We start from the raw sequence: 24,814 nt of genomic DNA on the forward strand, positions 1-24,814 counted from the left end.
AGAGATATAGAAATTCTGTGAGGAAGAAAGCTGGAAAGAGTGATCCAGTCAAATGGATCATTAATTGCAAAAGTTCTGAGTCAAGAAAGAGCTTCTGAATCAGGAGTGTTTGGGATACAGGCCTAAGAGTTAGTGTTTTCTAAGCCAAATGGATAATTTTGATGAAAACTCCTAGTTAAAAATCACTAGTAGGACAATGAAAGCAGAGAATTGGGAGGAGAGATTAGGAATAAATCTTTGAAAATAAAGAAATAGAAATGAAATTTCTTAGAGTAAAAAATATACGTAATTGGACTATCCTGGAAGTTTTTCCCGCAGTGTTCTTTGTATTTTCTTTTTTTAATTTTTTTTTTCAACGTTTATTTATTTTTGGGACAGAGAGAGACAGAGCATGAATGGGGGAGGGGCAGAGAGAGAGGGAGACACAGAATCAGAAACAGGCTCCAGGCTCTGAGCCATCAGCCCAGAGCCTGACGCGGGGCTCGAACTCCCGGACCGCGAGATCGTGACCTGGCTGAAGTCGGACGCTTAATCGACTGCGCCACCCAGGCGCCCCTGTATTTTCTATTCAAATCCTATTGCCAGAGATCTGTTATGTGAGTAACAATGAAGTTTGCTTTACTGAACTCTGAGTATTCTAGGCAGGTAACAAATTTTTCTTGATCTGAAGATAGAGTTTATTTAAAACAAAATCTTTTGACTTGCTAATTTCTACTTAATGTGCTTTAGTACATTTACACTGTTTCTTTAAAAAAAAAACTATTGGGGCGCCTGGGTGGCGCAGTCGGTTAAGCGTCCGACTTCAGCCAGGTCACGATCTCGCGGTCCGTGAGTTCGAGCCCCGCGTCAGGCTCTGGGCTGATGGCTCGGAGCTTGGAGCCTGTTTCCGATGCTGTATCTCCCTCTCTCTCTGCCCCTCCCCCATTCATGCTCTGTCTCTCTCTGTCCCAAAAATAAAATAAAAAACGTTGAAAAAAAAAATTTAAAAAAAAAAATAAAAAAAAAACTATTTAAATTCTAGTGAGTTCACATACAGTGTAATATTAGCCTCAGGTGTACAATATAGTGATTCAACACTTCCATACATCACCTGGGATGAAGGGTGCTCATCACAAGTGCACTCCTTAATCCCCATCACCTAATTCACCCATTCCACCAGCCACCTCCCCTCTCATAACCATCAGTTCATTCTCTATTAAGAGTCTGCTGGCCTCTCTTTCTTCCCTTTCCCCGTTTCTTTGTTTCTTAAATTCCACGTATGAGTGAAATCATATGGTATCCATCTTTCTCTGATTGATTTATTTAGCATAATACTTTGTAGCTCCATCCATGTCCTTGCAAATGGCAAGGTTTCATTCTTTTTTATAGCTGAGTAATATTCAGTTAAGATATATATATATATATATATATATATATATATATATATATATATATATTCTTTACCCATTCATCAGTTGATGGCCACTTGGGCTATCTCCATAGTTTGGCTTTTGTCAATCGGCTGCTATAAATATCAGGGTGCATATATCCCTTTGAATTAGCATTTTTGTATTTGGGTAAATACCACTAGTGCAATTGCTAGATCTTGGGTAGTTCTATTTTTAACTTTTTGAGGAACCTCCATACTGTTTTCCAGAGTGACTCCATCAGTTTGCATTCCCACCAACAGTGGAAGAGGGTTCCCCTTTCTTTTTTTTTTTTTTTTAACGTTTATTTATTTTTGAGACAGAGAGAGACAGAGCATGAACAGGGGAGGGGCAAAGAGAGAGGGAGACACAGAATCGGAAGCAGGCTCCAGGCTCTGAGCCATCAGCCCAGAGCCCGACGCGGGGCTCGAACTCACGGACCGCGAGATCGTGACCTGAGCTGAAGTCGGACGCCCAACTGACTGAGCCACCCAGGCGCCCCAAGGGTTCCCCTTTCTTATACTCTCTACAATACCTGTTGTTTCTTGTGTTCTTGAGTTTAGCCATTCTGACAGGTGTGAGGTGGTATCTCATTGTAGTTTTGATTTGCATTTCACTGATGAATGATGTTGAGCATCTTTTTATGTGTCTGTTGGCCATCTGTATATGTTTGGAAAAATATCTATTCATGTCTTCTGCCCATTTTTAAATTGGATTATTCATTTTTGAGTTTTGTAAGTTTTTTATAGATTTTGGATACTAACCCTTTATCGGGTATGTCATGTGCAAATATCTTCTCCCATTCTGTGGGTTTTAGTTTTGTTGATTGTTTTCTTTGCTGTGCAGAAACTTTTTATTTTGATGAAGTCTCAATAGTTTATTTTTGCTTTTGTTTCCCTTGCCTCAGGAGACCTATCTAGAAAAAAGTTGCTATGGCCAAAGTCAAAGAGGTTCCTGCTTGTGTTCTTCTCTAGAATTTTAATGGTTTCATGTCTCACATTTAGGTCTTTAACCAATTGTGAATTTATTTTTGTGTGTGGTGTAAGAAAGTTGTTCAGCTTCATTTTTTTTTTAATTTTTTATTTTATTTTTTATTTTTTTAATATATGAAATTTATTGTCAAATTGGTTTCCATACAACACCCAGTGCTCATCCCAAAAGGTGCCCTCCTCAATACCCATCACCCACCCTCTCCTCCCTCCCACCCCCCATCAACCCTCAGTTTGTTCTCAGTTTTTAACAGTCTCTTATGCTTTGGCTCTCTCCCACTCTAACCTCTTTTTTTTTTTTTTCCTTCCCCTCCCCCATGGGTTCCTGTTAAATTTCTCAGGATCCACATAAGAGTGAAACCATATGGTATCTGTCTTTCTCTGTATGGCTTATTTCACTTAGCATCACACTCTCCAGTTCCATCCACGTTGCTACAAAAGGCCATATTTCATTTTTTCTCATTGCCATGTAGTATTCCATTGTGTATATAAACCACAATTTCTTTATCCATTCATCCGTTGATGGACATTTAGGCTCTTTCCATACTTTGGCTATTGTTGAGAGTGCTGCTATGAACATTGGGGTACAAGTGCCCCTATGCATCAGTACTCCTGTATCCCTTGGATAAATTCCTAGTAGTGCTATTGCTGGGTCATAGGGTAGGTCTATTTTTAATTTTCTGAGGAACCTCCACACTGCTTTCCAGAGTGGCTGCACCAGTTTACATTCCCACCAACAGTGCAAGAGGGTTCCCGTTTCTCCACATCCTCTCCAGAGACCTCTCTGACCTCAGCCGTAGCAATCTCTTACTCGACACATCCCCAAAGGCAAGGGAATTAAAAGCAAAAGTGAATTACTGGGATCTTATGAAGATAAAAAGCTTCTGCACAGCAAAGGAAACAACCAACAAAACTAAAAGGCAACCAACGGAATGGGAAAAGATATTTGCAAATGACATGTCGGACAAAGGGCTAGTATCCAAAATCTATAAAGAGCTCACCAAACTCCACACCCGAAAAACAAATAACCCAGTGAAGAAATGGGCAGAAAACATGAATAGACACTTCTCTAAAGAAGACATCCGGATGGCCAACAGGCACATGAAAAGATGTTCAGCGTCGCTCCTTATCAGGGAAATACAAATCAAAACCACACTCAGGTATCACCTCACGCCAGTCAGAGTGGCCAAAATGAACAAATCAGCTTCATTTTTTTGCATGTAGCTGTCCAGTTTTCCCAGCACCATTTGTTGAAGAGACATTCTTTTTCCCATTGGATATTCTTTCCTGCTTTGTAGAAGATTAATTGGCCATATAGTTGTGGATTCATCTGAGTTTTCTCTTCTGTTTGATTGATCTATGTGTCTATTTTTGTGCCAGTGCCATAATGCTTTGATCACTACAGCTTTGCAATATAACTTGAAGTCCAGAATTGTGATGCCTGCAGCTTTGCTTTTCTTTTTCAAGATGGCTTTGGCTATTTGGGTCTTTTGTGGTTCCATACAAATTTTAGGATTGCTTTTTATAGCTCTGAAAAATGCTGTTGGTATTTTGATAGTGATTGCATTAAATGTGTAGATTGCTTTGGGTAATATAGACATTTTAATAATATTTGTTCTTCAAATCCATGGGCATGGAATGTCTTTCCATTTATTTGCGTCATCTTCAATTTCTTTCATCAGTATTTTATAGTTTTCAAAGTACAGTCTTTCACCTCTTTGGTCAGGTTTATTCCTAGGTGTTTAATTGGTTTTGATGCAATTGTAAATTGGATTGATTCCTTAGTCTCTCTTTCTGCTGCTTTATTATTGGTGTATAGAAATGCAGTAGATTTCTGTATGTTGATTTTGTATTTTACAACTTTACTGAATTTGTGCGTCAGTTCCAGCAGGTTTTTGGTGGATTCTTTACGATTTTCTGTATATGGTATGATGTCATCTGCAGATAGTGTCTTCCTTGCTGATTTGGATGCCTTTTGGTTTTTTGTTGTTGTCTGAATGCTGTGGCTAGGATTTTCAGTACTATATTAAATAACAGTGGTAAGAATGGATGTCCCCATCTTGTTCTTGACCATAGAGAAAAAGCTCTCAGTTTTTCCCTCTTGAGGATGATGTTAGCTGTGGCTTTTTTTCATATATGGCCTTTATCATATTGAGGTATGTTTCCTCTAAACCTACTTTGTTGAGGATTTTTATCATGAATGGATGCTGTACTTTTTCAAATGCTTTTGTTGCATCTATTAAAATGATCATATGGTTCTTATCTTTCTCTTATTGATGTGATGTATCACATTAATTGACTTGTGAATATTGAACCAACCTTGTAACCCAGGAATCAATCCCACATGAGTATGGTGAATGGTTTATTTAAACATATTTTTGGATTTGGTTTGCTAGTATTTTATTGAGAATTTTTGCATCCATGTTCATCAGGGTTATTGGCCTGTAGTTCTCTTTTTCAGTGGAATCTTTATCTGGTTTTGGTACCAGTGTAATGCTGGTCTCATAGAATGTATTTGGAAGTTTTCCTTCCTTTTCTATTTATTGGAATAATTTGAGGAGAATAGGTAGTAACTCTTCTTTAAATGTTTGGTAGAATTTGCCTATGAATACATCTGGTCCTGGATTTTTGTTTGTTGGGAGTTTTTTGATTTCTGATTCAATTTCTTTACCGGTTATCAGTCTGCTCAAGTTTTCCATTTCTTCCTGTTTCAGTTTTGGTAGTTTATATGTATCTAGAAATTTGTCTGTTTCTTCTAGGTTTTCTAGTTTGTTGGCATGTAGTTTTTTATAATATTCTCTAATAATTATTTGTATTTCTGTGGTGTTGGTTATTTCTCCTCTCTCATTTATGATTTTATTTATTTGGGTCCTTTCTCTTTTCATTCTGGTAAGTCTGGCTAGAGGTTTATCAATTTAATTATTTTTTTTCAAAGAACCAGTTCATGGTTTCATTGAGCTCTTATGAAAAATATTAAATTTGGAGAAGCTTGGTGAAGCATGCATAGGAATACTTTATATTATTTTTGCCCCTTTTTTGGAAGAGTGAGATTATTTCAAAATGAAGTTAAAAATAAAACTAAATATAATGAAATAACCCTGATTTTATGCTTTCCCTTGTTTCATTTATTTTTCTTTAAATTTTGTAGTATAGGGGCGCCTGGGTGGCGCAGTCGGTTAAGCGTCCGACTTCAGCCAGGTCACGATCTCGCAATCCGTGAGTTCGAGCCCCGCGTCAGGCTCTGGGCTGATGGCTCAGAGCCTGGAGCCTGTTTCCAATTCTGTGTCTCCCTCTCTCTCTGCCCCTCCCCCGTTCATGCTCTGTCTCTCTCTGTCCCAAAAATAAATAAACGTTGAAAATAAATAAATAAATAAATTTTGTAGTATAAAATGATCTTTTTTGGAGACTTCAGTTATGGATGGAGATAAGTAGTCAAAAGAAATGGCCAATGTATTTTTGCCAATCACACATGAGAAAAATATACAATAGGTAATATAATAGTAAGTGAAATCAGTATTATGTATTATAGAACATCACTCTTAAATATCAACTTTTATTAACGTATAACTTTAAGTTAAACATTATGAGATTTTGTTTAAAGTTACATTTTCATTTCAGTGTAGTTCTCTTTCAGATACCTTGAGAGATTATAACAAACAAATTGCATCTTGTCTATATGTCTTTCATTTTCTCAGCCCCCTATTATTCAAGCCAGAAAACTTCTTTTATCATAGAGATGTTTTTCCCTTTGAGGATGCACTTTACTAGGGGAAATTAAGGTTGAAAATGTATAATGAAATCTAGAAAATATTAATTGAAACAAAAAAGCCAAGAAAACAAAACAGTGTCTGACACAGAGTAAACATGCAGTAAAACTTAATTAATACAGTGTTTTAACAAATATTTTAATGTTATATACCAGGTATATGGAGGTGAACACAAAAGACTTACTTCCTACCCATCCCAAGATTACAGAGTAGTAGGAAAATCAAATAAATGCTTCCTAGGTTATGATACAAGCCATGCAGGGAAGCAACACTTTGCTTGGAAAGGGAATATGAGAGCAAGTGGATGATAGGGATTTTACATAGCCACGATGGTAAAGAACGCCTTCGACCAAGAAGTGATGGTTAAATTGAGACCTAAAATAAAAGGAAGAGCTAGCCATTGACAATGCCCCGCATTTTAGTTATTAAACAAAGCCGCTATGGTTTGAGTCTAGCATGCAAGGAATCTGATGAAGCGTGAAGAAGGTGGCAAGCACCTTCCAAATCACGGGAGGAGCTTGAATTCAATTTTAAGTCAATTAAGGGAAAGCCGATTTTGAAGGCCTCTTTCTGTGTTGCAGAGAATGGGTTGGAGAGGTTTAGAATGAAGGCAAACCAATCGGAACTCAATTGTAGATGTGTTCGTAAGAGATGATGGTTTATTGGATAGTGATGATTGCAATAACAAGGGAGTATTTGTGGTAGAATCAATCGGATTTGCCAGTGGATCAGAAGGGGCCTGAGGGAAAGGGGTGATTTATAATTTTCTGGCTTAAACACTGCTGGATGATGATAGTTCCATTTATGTAGATAGGGTGGTCTACAGAACAAACAAACAGAATGTGTGGAATCGATGTTAGTAATGAAATCTTTGAAGATATTTAAAATCATTTAGTTTCAAGTGTAGTTTCAAAAGAACAGTTTCATGTTGTTAAGCATGATGGCTTGTGCTACAACCAACTAACTTTTAGCCTTTGCTCTGTGCCTGGTCTTATGCTAAATATTTTACCTGAATTGTATAACACTTCTCAACCCTGAAATATGCTCACTTTTAGTCTTAGTTTATAAATGAAGAGATTGAGATTTAGAGAGGCTAGGTGACTTTCCCATAGTCTTACATCTAATAGGTAGCAGAGACAGAACTTGAGCCTAGATCTCTGTCTTTGGAGCCCAGTGCTGTTTCCTCCCTAAGCTTTACTGCTGTTGTTACAAAGTCCAGGCTTTTTGTATATCTCTTGCCAGATAAAACTCTGATGCCTTTCCTTTATCTGTTTGTGTATCTTATTAAAATACCATTCAAGTCATTGAAGTGAGAATTCAGTACCTTGCTAGATTGAATCAAATCAATTAGCAATCTAGTTTAAGATTCACTGTAATAGGGCAGTGAAGCAGATTTTGTGGTTGGGAGTGTGTGTTGTTTTCAATGTGCCAGAAGTTCCTGGTCACTAGCCCTTTGCTATCTGTGGCAGGTATCCTAATAATATACTAAGATCTGTGACGTGATCTGCGTCTATTGTGCCTATTAAAATTTTCAGTGTTCTTCAGAGAATTGAGTCTATGCTTTAATCTCAGGATTTATCAAGTGAAAAGAAAACAATTCATTTAAAAGGTACTTCCCAGTATGAGAAATAATCATACTTCCAAGTATCATTAATTAAGAGGGAACTCATTTTTTTTTTTTATACTGAAGTCAGCTACTTATGACGTACAGTAAACTGATAACATCGTTGTGTTATATGGACATGGCAGGCTTCCCTGCTTAATATTTTTAAAAGAAAATAAATACTCCATGGAAGTACTCTGGTAGATTTAATCAAGGGTTAGCAGGTATGTGTGGGTACTGGTTAATTAATGTGATTAAGTGTCTATACTGCTTTTGATTTCTCAACTAATGTTTCTTAAAACACTGAACGTGAGTTCGCTGAACAACGCAAATTTATGTGGGGAGTACATGTGTTTAGGCAACCTAAGCAAATCATGAAACAGGTTTCTGTTTCGGGTCATTATCTTTAATCCGTTTCTAACATTAGAATTAACATCAATCCTCTAGACATTGATTCACCCAGCATCCATACTTTTCTATAGGTCAACTCCTGTTTGCTTCTAGGGAGGCAGAAATTTATAAAATTTAGCTCCTTTTCACAAGGAGATAGTTCCAGCAGGCAGGCGAAATAAAAAAATAATAATAAAATGTGATAGTTTCTTTTTTTTTTTTTCAACGTTTATTTATTTTCGGGACAGAGAGAGACAGAGCATGAACGGGCGAGGGGCAGAGAGAGAGGGAGACACAGAATCGGAAACAGGCTCCAGGCTCTGAGCCATCAGCCCAGAGCCCGACGCGGGACTCGAACTCCCGGACCGCGAGATCGTGACCTGGCTGAAGTCGGACGCTCAACCGACTGCGCCACCCAGGCGCCCCTAGTCAATTCTTTTTTTTTTTTTTTTTTTTAATTTTTTTTTTTATTTTTTTTTTTCAACGTTTTTATTTATTTTTGAGACAGAGAGAGACACAGCATGAACGAGAGAGGGGCAGAGAGAGAGGGAGACACAGAATCGGAAGCAGGCTCCAGGCTCTGAGCCATCAGCCCAGAGCCCGATGCGGGGCTCGAACTCACCGACCGCGAGATCGTGACCTGAGCTGAAGTCAGACGCTTAACTGACTGAGCCACCCAGGCGCCCCCAAAATGTGACAGTTTCTTAAAAAGATTCAGTCACAAATTTTTGTGTAGACATTAATTGAAAAGAAGGGGATGTGGTTTGGCAAATAATGCCAGTGGCAGATGGAGCCTTCATAGAGAAGATGCCATTTGAGTTGGACTTTAGAGAATGAATTGGCATGTCCCTGCTAGAGAAAGGGAAGTGGGGAGCAGACTGTAAAAAAGTACTAAAAGTTGTAGTTCATGGTGTCTTCAGGGCCACTGGAGGCTTGTCTGTAGGTAAAACTGAATGGCATTTAGGGGAGATGGCAGAAAATGAGGCTGGATGGGGAAACTGGGGTTACCTTTAGAAAAAGAAGGTTTGTGCCATTCTAAGGCATCTGAATTTCACCCCACTAATGAAGAGTCAGAGGATTTTAAAGGAAATTAGTGACTTTATCAGTCTGTGCTTGCATAGAATGATTTGGAGGAAGAGTCTCTGTTAGATGCTGTGCGGTGAACAGACACACAGTATCCGGAATTAGGAAACAGCCCAAACCCCTTGTGGTTTACACTGCATCACCCAGCCTCAACAAACTGTCTTCATTTCCCAATTGTGTATTGATCATACCAGGTCACGGAGACAGAGTGAAGTAAATACAAGTCAGTTCAGCCATCCCTTATGTAAACATGCATACCTTCCCTGGAGTATCCTGGTTTGTTGTTCTAGAAGACAGTCCCAACATCACAGGTTAAATTAACATAACGACAGGACCACCCGACAGTATTGATGCTTCAGAGGTCCTTTTGATTTTTAGTGAAGCATCTCAGCTTCCTCTTTCTCCTTCCCCTTTGATTCTGGAGCTCCAAATTTCCTTCCTGACATTCACTCATTTTTCCTTTGTTATGCTGCAAATATCAGACTGAACGTATGCTTCCCAGATTGATAGCAGTCTTTGTTTTTTCCAGGATCCTAAAACACAGAAATGTCTTTTAGCTTCTTGAGGGAATCCTCTTTCTCATTCTTGAAGAAGGGGAATCAGTTCTACCTGATGTTCGGTATGCTTTTACTAAAGGCCAGAAGAGTTTTTAAGTCCTTGAATTGCCTATTCTTGGCCCACCCAAAGCTTCTTTGATGCTTAAGGGAGATAAACACATAATTAACATAAAAGGACAGACTCGTGCTTATTGAAAACCACCATCTGACCCTTATAATTGGCCCTTCTGGAGAACTACTGAAATGGGCCCAAATCACCCAAATGCAAACATTTGCAAAAGTTCTAACAGGTTATTGCAGCAGTTCAACCAAGCAGGATGAATACTGAGCAGCTGGCAGTGGATGGAAAGAGATAGACTTGACAGATGTCTATGGGACTGGGTAATAGATTGACTAGTATTTGTAGAAGAGGAGGGAGTAAAGGATGGTTCAGTCTTCAACTATGTAAAATATTGAGAAAAGAACAGACTTTGGGGAGAAGACAAGTATACTTTGACACATAGAGATATCTTCCCAATAGATGGGTCTGTTACTAGAGTTGAACAGATGGCTCTGGGGCATGAGAGAGATGAATTAGTGTTACAGATACAAACATTTGGAGTTTATCAGCCTATAGGTATTGATTGAAGAAACAGCAGTGGATGAATATTGCAGAAAGGACAGGTGAGAAGAGGTGAGGGTTGAAGACAAAATTTTGAGGCATGCTGACACGTGTGAGCTAGGCAGAGAAAAGGGAGCTGATATCAACAAAGAAACAGAATAGTATTGGAGAACACAGTGCTAAGCAGTGCTAAATGCTGTCGAGCATTGTAGATGGGTTATTTTTTCATGAAGAGGGAGAATTGAGAATCTTAATAAAAGAGGAAAAGGAACTTCAAGAAAGGGAGAGATTGAATATGGGAAATAGAGTTGATTTTTTGGATCAGGTTGTTTGGAGCAGAAGAATCTAGAGATTGAGCACACTTTCACTGTGACAGAAAGCAAAAGGCAAGCAAGGCAGTTGGGAAAAAAGAATAGGCATCAGCATCACATAGATTTATTTGAATCTTAGTTGTGCTAACCTTTTTTGGGGGGAAATTCTATAACTTCTGTGGGTCTCAGTCTCTTTCTAAAGTAGTGATAAAGATGTCTCCTTTGCAGTGGTGATAAAGATGTTTGAGCTTTTGCAATAATGTGGGTTGAGCTTTGTGCACTTGCCTTTTCGTCCATGGGTCTCCCTGCTCTGACTACCCAGTCTTAGGTAACTTCTTCCTCTCCCTCTGGTCCTATATCTCATCACTCAGATTTATGTTCTTCAGAGCACCTGTTCCCTATCTGGTATGACCTTGTCTGCATGGTTTGGTTTTGTTTTTTTTTGTTTTTTTTTTTTTTTGTATTTATTGATTTTTGTCCATGTATATAGCCTATTTTACCTGTTAGAACATATTCACGATAAAGAACAGAGACTGAAACTCAGTTACTATTCTGTTTCCTGCCCCAAGGACAATAGGGCACATGGTAACTGTTCAGTAAATATTTGATAAGACTGTTAATAAAAAATAGTCCTTATTAGTCTGAGATTGGAGGTAGGAAAAGAAGAGTTGGCAAGGTGGAAGTCAGCCACCTACCCTGAGTAAAAGGAATATAGAGTATGGGATGAGAATCCAAGTAAGGATGTGTTTGGAACTTTAGCTCTACAAGAAATGAGTTGTGGATAGAGTACTATTTCTTCTCAGTTCTTTCAAAAAAATTTTTTTTGATGTTTATTTAGTTTTGAGAGAGAGAGTGTGAGAAAATGAGGGGCAGAGAGGGAGGGAGACACAGAATCTGAAGCAGACTCCATGCTCTGAGCTGTCAGCACAGAGCCCCACGTGGGGCTTAAACTCACAAACCATGAGATCATGACCTGAGCCGAAGTCAGATGCTTAACCCCCTGAGCCACCTAGGGTTCCCCTTCCCAGTTCTTTTCAGAATATTTTTATGTCCAACCCAAATTACCCAGACTATCTTGTCATTAACCTTCAGTTTGCCTTCAGTAAACCAAGTCTCCATTTCTTTTTAAAAATCATACTTAGGTCTCATTTATTTTCTTCTGTATGAATAATATTAATGATGGCTAACAACTTTTTGTTTTTACATTTGCAAGGGCCACCATTCTTGAGCACTGTGCATCTCTGAGCTCATTTATTCCTTTCAACAATCCTATAAGGGCAGTACTATAATTCTCCCATTTTACAGATGAGAAAACTGAAGCACAGAGACAAATAATGTGCCCAAGTTCACATAGCTAAGATCAAACTCAGGCAGTCTGGCTGCAGAGCCCACACTCTTTTTTTTTTTTTAGTGTTTATTTACTTTTGGGAGACAGAGAGACAGAGTGCAAGCATGGGAGGGGCAGAGAGAGAGTGAGAGGGAGACCATCTGAAGCAGGCTCCAGGCTCCACCCTGTCAGCTCAGAGCCCAATGCGGGGCTTGAACCTACAAAGTCTGGGATCATGACCTGGGCTGAAGTCAGATGCTTAACCAACTGACCCACCCAGGTGCCCCTGCAGAGCCCACACTCTTAACCACTCAGCTCTACTGTCTGTCTCTCCCACCTGATCCACCCATCTGAAAGAAAAATGAGTGTTGCTTTGTTGAAGCCAGACAAAGCTGTTCATCAGCTAGTCAGACAAAGCAGGTCAGATTGTCCTGCCAGGGAAATGTCCTGGGAGAAATTGTCCTGTCCGGGAACAAACCTGGAAGGAATTTTCCTTTCAAGGAAAAGAATACTTGAGTTGATTTTACCTTTGGTTCCCTCCCCCGCCCCCACCCCCGCCACATCATTGGCAACCCCTTCTAATTTAAGGTCATCTGAAAATGGAATTAATGTTCCATTGACCCCTTCTTTCAGGTAATTTAATAAAAACTCTGGGCTCAACCCTGAACACCTCACAGAAACTCTACACACACTCTACAGATTGGTTCACATGGTAAAAGGATATTCCAATATACATGTATTTGCATTATGTTGTGTCAAATATGTGATTTCTTAGAATATTTATGCGTAATGCCTTTCTTACAACCCAGAAGACTGGTTATAAATTTCAGTCCTATCTTTTCTTTCCTCATTTACTTTTTCCAGTGATCTGCTCTAGCACCAATTTTCCCCAGTATTTTTTAGAATTCCAGTATGTTGATCATCAAGAAATCCTTATTTATAATAAGCTCAGAGTCCAATTCCTCATTTCTTTAAAGTCTACATGGAGGAATTTTATGAAAAGGAGGTAAAGTTATTAAGACCTCTTTCTCAGTATGCTTATACACCAGGTTCTTAAATTCAGGGAGAGCAAATCACTATTGCTTATTCTAAAACTATCTGTTTTGTGCATAGGGATAGACCTGTGGTCTACAGGAAGTATAGCAATATGGTGAAATCCACTGACTCTGGAGTCAGACTGTCTAGGTTTTCATCCTTTGCTGTGTCCGTTAACTACGTGACCTTGGGCAAGTTACTTCTCTGGGTCGCAACTTCTTTAGCAGCTTTTTTTTTTTTAAGTTTATTTATTTTTGAGACAGAGAGAGACAGAGCATGAACGGGGGAGGGGCAGAGAGAGAGGGAGACACAGAATTGGAAGCAGGCTCCAGGCTCTGAGCCATCAGCCCAGAGCCCAACTCGGGGCTCGAACTCACAGACCGTGAGATCGTGACCTGAGCTGAAGTCAGACACTTAACCTGAGCCACCCAGGCGCCCCTCTGGGTCGCGACTTCTTAGATACAAAATGAAGATACTAAGATCTCTGAAGTTGTTGCAAGGATTACTTGAACTCATATAAAGCATTTAAAGCAGTGTCTGGAATCTGGAAAGCTCTATATAATATTAGCTGTTGTTTTTGTTTGTTTTTGATGTTGCTTTTAGGGAAAAAATGCTTTCCTTGTCACTAAGAGCTGTAAAATTCTTTCTTGACAAATATTCTACTTCATCTTGACAGATTCAAGTGGTTCATTCAGTGAGATGTTTTTATTTCATTCGGTGTATAATTTATTGATTGTTAAGATTTGTGATTAATTTGTAGTCAGATTCTTGGAGTTTCTCTGTTTCGCATGTGTTTTAATAGATGACATTGAAAAAACAGTCTAAATAAAGATGTTTTCAGCATTTTTCTTTGCTTTCAAGAGTCAAATGACTCAGTGTTTTCCTTAGGCTAGAATATTTTAAAACTTGTATTTAATTTTGAGGAAGTGATTTTATTTATGTGTAAATATAGGAAAAGGCAGACATAACAACTGGTGAATAAGTACCTCCAGGTGTATGTAGCAGCCTGTACCCCCCTCAAAAATGTGCATGCTGCCATCTGCTGGAAAGAGCTTTTTTACGTTGAAACAGTTTTGAAAAAAAAAAAAATTAAGTGTCAAATGGTTTTTCCCAAAATTTTATTATATATGTAATTTAAATCACATCTTTCATTCAATTGAGATTTCTAGAAAAAGAGTCTTGAGTCTCTTTTAGTGAAAACTAAGAAGGAGGCCGTTGTATTTCTTGTTCTTTTCACGTAGATTATGAAAATACATCCATAAATCTTCAAAATCTTTTTCAAGGATAGATGGAAGGGTGCCAAAATTTTTCATGTTTTACTGAGAGCAGTTGTGTGCCATTTTGCTCGATTTGGACAACAGCTCTTTGAAACAGGCACAGCAAATCCAATTATAATTTGCCAGTGAGAAAACAGACTCAGAGAGCCTGAGGTCACTCAGTTTATCAGTGGCTTAGCTGGGACGGAATCCAGGTCTTTGAATATCTTATCCTTTGTTGCTGATTATTTTTTCAACTCTTATCCTATAGGTCTCTGAGTATAAAAACATTGCCTCCTGTTATTAATAAGGCCTAGCAAGATGGAAAGCAGCCAAATTATTAAATACATTTTAAAGTAAATAATGTATAGGGAGCAACTTTTTTAAACTTTGAAAATCAAGATAATAAATGATATCCAATGCTTTGCGTAACACAGATACCTAATGTGTGTTAGTTTGCCATATTGAAAGAATACTCTCTGCTCTGTATACATATTATTGCCTTCTATTTGGTGATTTCTACCCATAATAATTTATGTATGTCCCGTGATAGCTTCACAAATATGTGCTAACCTAGAAGATTCCATGATCAATTTTGGTCTCTACCGGAGTACCCTGCTGTCTAATTAGCCTGGCGTAATAGTGACTTTTGTTAAATAATACTTTTCATTTGGTGAATGGTTAACTCTGACTTTTAAAAAGTGTCCTTTTACTCTAACATTTTATAATATAATATTACCATTGATAACCTAAATTTTGTCCATTATACTTTCTTGGTATTGTACTGATCTTAAAATTTCCCAAGTATGGATAAATTTACTAATTTAGGATGATTATAGGTACATTATACTAGCTGAACTATCATATGCTATTTGTCAATATCGCCACCTTTCCTTCATTTATGATCTCTGATGTGTTTCCTACATTTTATAGTTGTTGCCGCTGCTGTGCAAGTGGCTATGTCTCCCTCCTTCCATCATCCTTGCCCTGGAATTTTTTTTTTTTTACCTAACTACTTTTCTTTAGTTTAAAATTTTATTGTTCTCCTATTTTGTGTATTTACTAGCATTGCTTTCAGTCTTTTTTTTTTCCTTTCTTTTTACATCAAATGCATTTATATTTCAATTACATTAAACTGAGTACATGTGAGTGAAGTCATGTTGCTAATTCAGAACAGCTGCCTTAGGAAAAGTCTCTTGGAATGTCCATGAGTCTCTGGATGAATGTGTTAGTGAGCGATATGCCTGGCTTCAGCCTTTTTACTTACATTGGCATTATAATGTTAGGAATTTTTTTTTTTAACTTTTAATTTATTATTTATTTTGGAGGAAGACAGAGAGAGTGCCAGCAGGGCAGGGGCAGAGAGAGAGGAGGAGAATCTCAAGCAGGCTCCACGCTGTCAGCACAGAGCCCAGTATGGGGCTCAAACTCACAAAACTGTGAGATCATGACCTTAACTGAAATCAAGAATTGGACGTTTAACTGACTGAGCCACCCAGGCACCTCAGATGTTAGGAATTTCTTATCAGATAATTAATCCAGAAGAGGAAAGGGATTCAGTCTTCAATTAGGCAGGTATGGAAGAAGAGATTGTGCCTGTGACCAAATGGTCACAAGAAATCACAGCTTTTTTGTCCAGCATTTAGTTTTTCCTTATATTGAACTGAAATCTGTCCTTCTCATAGTTTGAACTTAAGGTTTTTATTTTCTGTAGATACACAGAATAAATTGAAGCCTTTTTTCATATGGCAGATATTAAGTCTTCTTTCTAAGTTTTTCTTTTCTGTTTCCCATATTCTTCTCTTCCTTAATGTCCCTCTCTCCTTACCTCTCAAATTTTTTGAGCAATATGTTTGCATGAGTTAAATCTTTTAATTCTTGCACTAGCCCAGTGTGGTAGTATTCTTATTATGCCCATTTTATTGAGACTCAAAAAGATAGAGACCACACCACAATGAGGGGCTGAACCAAGATATCAGCCGAGACCATTAGTGTTTGGTGTTCTGTTTTTGGCCATTACATCTTCCATTCTTTATGTGACACATTTTCTAGGTTTCTTGCTTTTTATTCTTCTCTAGATATACTCAGGTTTGTCAACATCTCTTTTACAAGATATCATAGATAAAATGTACTCAATACTTTAGGTACACCCTGGCCTCCAGAAGGGATAGCTTGCCCCTGGGTTACATGCCTGCACACCTGTGCCCGGCAAGAGCACATTTTTTTTTTTTTTTTTACCTTGGCTTATCTTGAACAGGGATTAAATTGGGTCTTAGCATTCTATGTGTGTATATGCATTTGTAAAATGTATGTGTGTATATGTCAATGCATTTTTCTGTGTGAGGGGATTCTACATCTTTTCTTGTCAAACTGTACTTTGCCTTCTTTAGCATATACTAGTTTCTGTAGGTTTTTTTTTTTTTTTACCTCCATCTTAGCTGTCTTCTTTTTCGTTCCATCTGAATTTAGTAAGTATGCCTTTAGTCTATATTTAAGGCCTTCATTTTTTTAAGGTGTTCTGGCAAGTACCATTAGATTCTTGAAATATTTCAGTTGAGATATCTTAGTCTGTTTCTTGGTCAGTGTGGTAATTTGCAATTTTATGATTCATGAATTTTGTGGGATTGTTTTTAGAACATTCTATCATTCTTGAGTTGTATTTCTTTTTAAAGCCCCTTTCTATGAGATTATGGTTATCTTTTCTCTGTGGGTTTTCAATTTGCTGTGCTTACTGTCCAAGTCTCCTGGATTTCAAGTCAAATTGCAGTTAGTTTTCCACCCCTCTTTTAGTTATTGTGACAAATGTTGGGTCCCTATCCATGGGAACAGCTAACAATTTTTCTAATCTAATCAGATAACTCCACCTCTCCCATTCCTGCTAACATTTGCCAACTTAATAAGCAATCTTTTTTTTCACACTTCTTTTGCACTGTCTTAATCAGAAGACACAATGATGGTTCACCTTAGATTCATATCTGCCGACAGTTGACTGTGGCTTTTGCATATCAATTAATCTCTACTGTCTTCACTTTCCTCATCTGTATAAATGTGTGTTGGACTGTGATTTTGAGGTTGCTGAGATTATGATTTTAAAGCATGCCAAATCACTTTTAGAAATGTCAGCCCAACTTTAGAAATTAAATAAAAAGGAATGACCCGACTTTGCTTTTCTGAGCTATACCCAAGGGTGATATTCATCTAATATACACTGATACAGGACCTTGGTAATTCAAATATCTAAGGACTTCTCACACTGTAGAACTTCTAAATCACCGTTGTCTCAGCTGCACACTTCAGGCTACCCACTCACTGGCCTGCAGATAAACCACCACAGCTCCTGCTCACCAGCTCCGTCTCCATGAGCTCTCCCAACCAGATTAGGACCCGTGGTGGTGACAGGAGGACCCAGACAAATGCCTGCTGTCTGATTCTCTCTACATGGCTGTGACTCCACACAGCTAGTAGACTCTTGCCAGAGTCACCACCCACATGTGGTTGCTTTTGATGAATTGCGGGTTATAGCACATTGGACTCTCTCTAACACAACAATAGTTTAGTGAAGCCCTTTGAAGGCATAGTCTCCACGTTCATGGTACTGTGGGGTTTACAAAATCAGTAATTCACATATCGGAGAATTGTGCCAAAGCTAAAGGTAAGTAATTTCAGGGTTCAGCTTAAACCAAATTAAAAAAAAAAAAAAGTGACTTGATTCTAGTACTTGTGATTAGATGGCTGGTCCCTGAAATGCTGTGCCTCTCATAATCATTGATGTGTTACCTTTCTTTTAACAATCATCTGCTTTGTTTCTAGGTGAATGAAATTTACCATGATGAGTCCCTTGGAGTACATATGAATGTGGTCCTGGTGCGCATGATAATGCTGGGTTATGCAAAGGTAAAATGCCCTAAAATATGTAAACTGTGAATGTTAAGGACTGGGTTAGCAAACAGAAGCTTAAATTTTTGAAGCTATAGCTAACATGTGGCACTGATGTCTCACATAGACTGAGGAAGAGAAACCACCACAATGAGTACACATCTCCCAATCTGAGCAGATAATGATTTTTGTGCTGATGCCATTTGCTTTGTTCATGTGACTAATGGATTCAGATATTTTGACTTTAGGCATGGCTGTATGAGTGAAAAAAATGGATACCATTGTCAGAAAAGAGAATTTCTTTAGTCTACTATTATCATCAAATTTGTGATTCACTTATTCATTCAAAACATCTATACTGAGTGCCTACTATGTGTCAGATGCTTGTTTCTAGATGCCTTGAATATATCAGTGAAGAAAAATAGCAAAGGTCCTTGCCCTTTCATGATTTGTTAAAAACAATTATTTTATATATATATTTTCCACTTAGGAAAGTGAAGTATACAGTGGATATGCATTTAGAAGAGCTTTAATCCTTTTGCAAACAAAAAATTAGGTCAAAGTGTACACAGTAGGAATTTCATTTAATATAACTAACTTCAGCTGGCTTTAAAATGGCAGTAGATGTGCCTGTGCTTGGAAATAATGAAATGGATGACCATAGTTTCTCCCTCTGAGAAAGGGACTGACTTGGCACTTTTCTTGATGTTTTAAAATCACATTCCCACTCCCATACTTAATCCTCCTGATTATGAAATACTAATGAAATTATGCATTTAGCAAACAGGAAAAATCCATGTGTTTGCATTTCATTATGTATTTAACACCCACTTATCATTTTCTGATAAGAGGGTGTCACTGATGTTTACTTTATTCCATAAACCTGACCTACTTTGTGTCACTAACACTGAATACAAGTCAACTCCAGCTGGAGATGTTAACAGCCTTCGATTGGTTGTTATAGGATTTACGTGGAGAAGTATGTGATCAGCATATAATAAACCAAGCTAATTTTATTCAGAATGTAAACATGGATAATAACATTTGCTGAAATGTAACAAAACTCTTAGCTTGTTGGCCAACTAAGGACTAATTTGGGTTCCAAATTCAATTTCTTAGTCCATCAGAACTACTCTGGAAAGTATGGATACTTGGTTCTTGAAGGATGGGCCCTTTTCCTTCTGAGTTTTTAACTCCTGATCATAATATGGTGGTAGCAATGTTCCAAGCAATGTCAGTCCATCTCTTGGAACTGCGAGATAAGAGTACATCCCTCTTCGTTGCTGTGAGGTTAAGAAAAGTGTTGTTGCTTTTTTCAGTGTAAGGTTTATATATAATTTGACCTCTTCCCAAAATGAAGGTTTAACCAGCTTTGCCAGCTCATTGAAGAACCTGTGTTCTTCACATATGTTGATCAGTTCTGGACCGATAAAAATAAAAATAAAAAAGTTAATGAAAGACTGTTTACTTTAACAGCTCTGGATAAAAGTCTTATGCCAGGATCTTTAACCCTTTTTTTGTTGTTGTTCTTAATATCTATAAAACTAAGAAATCTGAGCTGAATTAGGTAATAGACCACTAAAATTCTTACCCCAACGATTAATATTGAGTTGCCCCATGATAGCAAATGTCAGCATTACATGTTCCCATAAAAGTGTCATTCCCCTTTCACACAGGTAACACTAATCATCTTTAAGATATCCTTCACGGGCATTTAGAATTCCCAAATAAAAGATGTATACATAGGCACTAGATAATGTTATTGAACATCCTTAAATATTGCACTCCCAAATGTTGACTTCAGAGAAAGTTATGATAGGAAGACTTTGGGAAAGTTTTGTGCACTTCTTCAACACACTGTTTCCTCTTAGTCCATCAGCCTAATAGAAAGGGGAAACCCATCCAGAAGCTTGGAGAACGTGTGTCGCTGGGCTTGCCAACAACAAAAATCTGATCCCAACCACTCTGAACACCATGATCATGCAATTTTCTTAACCAGGCAAGACTTTGGACCTGCTGGAATGCAAGGTATTTCTATTAATATGCAGAAGAAAAACTTAAGGGCATGACTTTTCAAAAATAATCCTAAATCAAAGAATCCGTTCAAATGTTCCAATCCCTACCATCACTTTCCATCATGCATCAGCCAAGCATACACTTTCTTTCTATTGCTTCCAGTGACTTCTGTGGAATTCACAATGTTAAATGCCACTTAAATGCTATAATAAATTATACTTGCCTTTAAAATAATGATTATGCATTCGGGATATGGAGGGGACGCTGTAAAATGCAGTGTGATTTCCACTAACTCTTTGGAAAGGGAAAGGAGATACCATGAGAAATGATTGCTGCCAAGGAACTTTCTTCTAAAGTCAGCTTACATTTATCTAATAAATTCTGATGTAGACTTTGGAAAAAAAGTAGACTGATGAGTTTCTTTTCAACGTTGATGGAATTTCTGGCTCCCTTCATCAGTACCATCATGGGAAGGACCATTCACTAAAATAGAAAGACAGGGCTTTGTTGGTGGGAGGAACAGAATGGTAACTCCAGGCAGTTCCTTCCCTTAGGAAAGGAGAAAACGCAGACCCAATGAATCTTTTTAGAGACCGTTACCTGTGTGTGGTTTTCCCAAGAGAACGTGGCACAACACTAGCAGTGAAATAATACTGCCTCTGTTTCCTGAAAAGCCTTTTTTTTTTCTAGGTGAAGGTCCAGTAGTAGTGTTTAATGGGTTTTCTCATAAAATGAAAATAAAAGTAATTGTTATTCTCTACAGGATATGCTCCAGTCACCGGCATGTGTCATCCAGTGAGAAGTTGTACCCTGAATCATGAGGATGGTTTTTCATCTGCTTTTGTAGTAGCCCATGAGACTGGCCATGTGTAAGTCACTGTTGACAGCTATAAAGCAAAAAAAAAAAAAAGTCTTTTCTTTCCTGCTTCTCTCAGTATTGTTCACACTTTGGGCCGAGTACATGCCAGCCTGCAACTCTCATTCCTTGCCAAGTGTGAGGAGCTCAAAACAGGGAAGAGGTCATGTACTGAAACTAAGTAAGTGGCTCTGGCTTGCAGAGATACCCCTGTGCTTTACATAGCTATAGAATAAGAGAGACATTTCTGTCAGATGGTTCTCTATTTTGCAGTTTCTTTGACTTTTCCACAAAACCCACGTTAATTTCTAGAATGTGTATTTCCCTCAAATGATTTTCAAGAGTGAAATCAAGCAAAACCAATGGCCCCTCTGATTCTTACCAGGGAGGTCTCCCTTTTGTTCTAGGCTGGGAATGGAGCACGACGGCCAAGGCAACAGGTGTGGTGATGAGACCGCTATGGGGAGTGTCATGGCCCCCTTGGTGCAAGCAGCATTTCATCGTTACCACTGGTCCCGGTGCAGTGGCCAAGAACTGAAGAGATACATCCAGTATGTCCCCTTCTGCATGTCGTGAGAGAGCATTTACGTCACAGCATAACACAGACATGAAGCTGACTTTTAGGACCTTGATCATAACCAAACTCCCAGTGAATGAAAGCTGTTGCTCATAATAAACATTTTCTTATGACTCAGAGCTTTTGGCACAATGATGCCATAATGTAATCACAATATTTTAAACCATAAGCGTAGAATTTAAGTGAATTTTTAACTGTGGTTTCCCTTTAGTAAATTCCTTATAGCATCTTTGACTTACGGTCAAACTTGAGTTGAGGACAGGGAGAGGATGGCCATGTGAGGCCTGCATAATGTGTCACTATGATGCTGATATAGCATCAGTGCCAGGATCTGCACCACCACACCATGTGGGGACTCAGCTGGAGACATGTATAAGGCTGTCAAAATTCTACTGTCTTCCTGAGTCATGCCTGGCTTATTATTTCTGGGATGAATAAGGATGATGGGTCTTTTTCTAAATGGAACTTACACCCAAAACCTTAAAACGTATGCCTTTGTGATCTTGCTATATGATGTGATGGAATTCTAGAGAATGTAACCTAAGAATACTTTTTCATTAGGATGTGATTAAAAAAAAAAAAAATGAACACTTTACTACTTGAAATATTTTCCTTTCTACAGTTCCTATGACTGTCTCCTTGATGACCCTTTTGAACATGATTGGCCCAAACTCCCAGAACTTCCTGGAATCAATTACTCTATGGATGAACAATGTCGTTTTGACTTTGGGGTTGGTTATAAAATGTGCACTGCGGTATGTTACTCAAAGTCCATTGAGATTTTACATCTTGAAATCTATTTGCGTGGCTCCTGTTTGGTGAGCTTCACAGACTCACTGGTGCAGGTATAAGGTTATCTATCAATGACTGTGTGTTTGCTGTGTCACTACGTGCTGAAGCTAAGTACTATATTATTTAATCCTTGTGAATTATTATTTAATCCTTGTGACAGACTAGATGGGAGCCTGGGAACTGGCCAACCAGTTTTATTTTACAGATGAAAAAGCCAAGACTTGAGAGAGATTAAAAAATTTGCTTAAATCACACATCTGGTCAATAGGGGAGCCAGGCATTGAAACTAAGATTGTCAGGCCATGAAACTTTATGCTCTATTTCTCCCTTGGTTTTTGTGACCTTCAGAAATGACTTCTAAGCCTTTGATAGGTTGCTTTTCATTAGTTTGTTGGCCAGAATTTCATACCGCTCTGACCAGATGGAAGAGTTGTGCTTGTGTATTCTCTCTCACATGACAGTCATGTGGTATAGTATGAAGGTCAGGAGCAATGGTGTGAAGGTAACGAGCGTGTGTTTCATACTCAGATGAGGTGGGTTGTCAGAATCTGGATCTCACTACATATATAACTTTGAGAACTTTAGTCATTCTCTCTGACTTAGTTTCCTCAGGTGTAAAATGTGGATAACGATAGTATTTATCTCGTGGAATTTGGCACCAGGATTAAATTTGATAGTATAATTAAAGCCCTTAGCACAATGCAGGCACATAGTAAATGGAGTTCAGTAAAGCCAGTGTTCCATGTAGCTATGCAGATTAGAGGTATGTTTCACTAAATTTCTATAATGCGTTTTAGTAGTTTATTAAAAAAAGGAGGGAGAGGGGAGAAAGGAAGGGCTTTTTATATGTTGGAGCAAGCTTTATGTGTTAGAGAAAGAAAAATAAATATTTCATGGCACTGAAAAGAAGTTGATCTTCTGTTTGAAATCTTCCATATGGAGATATCTACAGCCATTTGGTCTGTCTGTAAGGTGCACATTGTCAGCCCCTTACTACTTACATTAATGCTTTAGATCTGAGAATTCTAAAGTTTGGCTCAATATTATGGAAAAGTACAATTTCTGCATTTAAGTAATAGGAATTAGAACAACAACAACAAGAACCCAGGTCCGAAATGAGTGCTAATTTAAAAACAACAACAACAAAAAAGACTATGACCATAAGGCTATGTGTGGGTAATTAGTGGTATAAGCAATGAATATGTAGATAAACTGGTGTTTTGATTTTTTTTTTAATCTAGAGAATGGTAAGATGTTTCCAGTTACAAAGAGATCAGATAAGTAAAGAGCACAGACAAATATTTGGATATTGTAATGTCGTGTTTTAGGACGATAAAAAAAAAAAAAAACATTCTCAGGAATAAGAATACTAATATGCTGGTCTGACTGTTACTTTCTCGCTTATAACCATAACTGCAGCCTTACCTTGTAACTCATATTCTCAGCCATGGATTGTTTTCAGGATTAAATATGTGGAAAGTACGTTATAAACTATATGGATATATTGTGGTATTTTGTAACACTCAGAAAACTTGATCTCACATAGCAAGCCTTACAAATATTTTCTGCTTTGAGCCAGATCATTATGATGGGTATTTTTATTGTTTATACCTGACTAGCTCATACTTACAGGGCTAAGGAGAGCTATAAAATGATCATAATAAGTTTTTGTATTTAAAATGGTCATAATGTTTACAAATTCTTTAAAGTTCCAGTGTTGTCTATTTGAAAACCATAAAAAAAAATAGTATGCAGAAATGTTAAAGTGAACCAGAGAATCCCAGACAAATCATTGCTTGTCATTAATATTTTAGAATAGCAGAATGAAAGTATTCTTTCCTTGGAATTCTTAGGCAGTACTTTTTTCTTAACATGCCACAACTATGACTATTAATTTGAAATGAAAATATCCAAGAAACATGAAGAAACTGTATAGAAGATATGGTTACACATACATTGGTATGACATGCCATCTGTCGGTCACTGAGATCTTGATTCTCTCTCTTCCAGTTCCGAACATTTGACCCATGTAAACAGCTGTGGTGTAGCCATCCTGACAATCCCTACTTTTGTAAGACAAAAAAAGGACCCCCACTTGATGGGACTGAATGTGCTGCTGGAAAAGTGAGTGTATCTATTTATGCAATAAAGATTTAAGATATGTTTCACAATAATCATCTTTAGAAACCTAGAAAATTATGACCATGGCTGTAGTCCTTTTTGTGCAAGACATGGTGTATGGGGTTTCATTACGATCATGTACAAACATTGTTTCCTACGGCTGTTATAACAAATTACCCCAAACTTGGGTGCTAAAAACAACAGAAATGTTATTATGTTATTTTCTAATAGTTCTAGAAGCCAGAAGTCCA

General features: G+C 37.9%; 1 protein-coding gene across 2 annotated transcripts in view; it reads left to right on the top strand.

Annotated features, from left to right (window-relative positions):
- The window catches only part of ADAMTS3 (ADAM metallopeptidase with thrombospondin type 1 motif 3), a 266,497-nt gene that overhangs the window by 205,454 nt on the left and 36,229 nt on the right, over positions 1-24,814 (top strand). For both annotated transcript variants that reach the window (XM_086704875.1, XM_086704876.1), the window contains exons 6-11: positions 18,136-18,219; positions 20,073-20,229; positions 20,981-21,086; positions 21,481-21,624; positions 22,273-22,405; positions 24,453-24,566. In XM_086704875.1, coding sequence (XP_086561001.1) covers positions 18,136-18,219; positions 20,073-20,229; positions 20,981-21,086; positions 21,481-21,624; positions 22,273-22,405; positions 24,453-24,566 — 738 coding nt within the window. The remainder of the gene's footprint in view (positions 1-18,135; positions 18,220-20,072; positions 20,230-20,980; positions 21,087-21,480; positions 21,625-22,272; positions 22,406-24,452; positions 24,567-24,814) is intronic.

The sequence above is a fragment of the Puma concolor genome, chromosome B1, assembly GCF_028749965.1.
Source record: "Puma concolor isolate L17-30 chromosome B1, mPumCon1.1.hap2, whole genome shotgun sequence".
Taxonomy (NCBI): domain Eukaryota; kingdom Metazoa; phylum Chordata; class Mammalia; order Carnivora; family Felidae; genus Puma; species Puma concolor.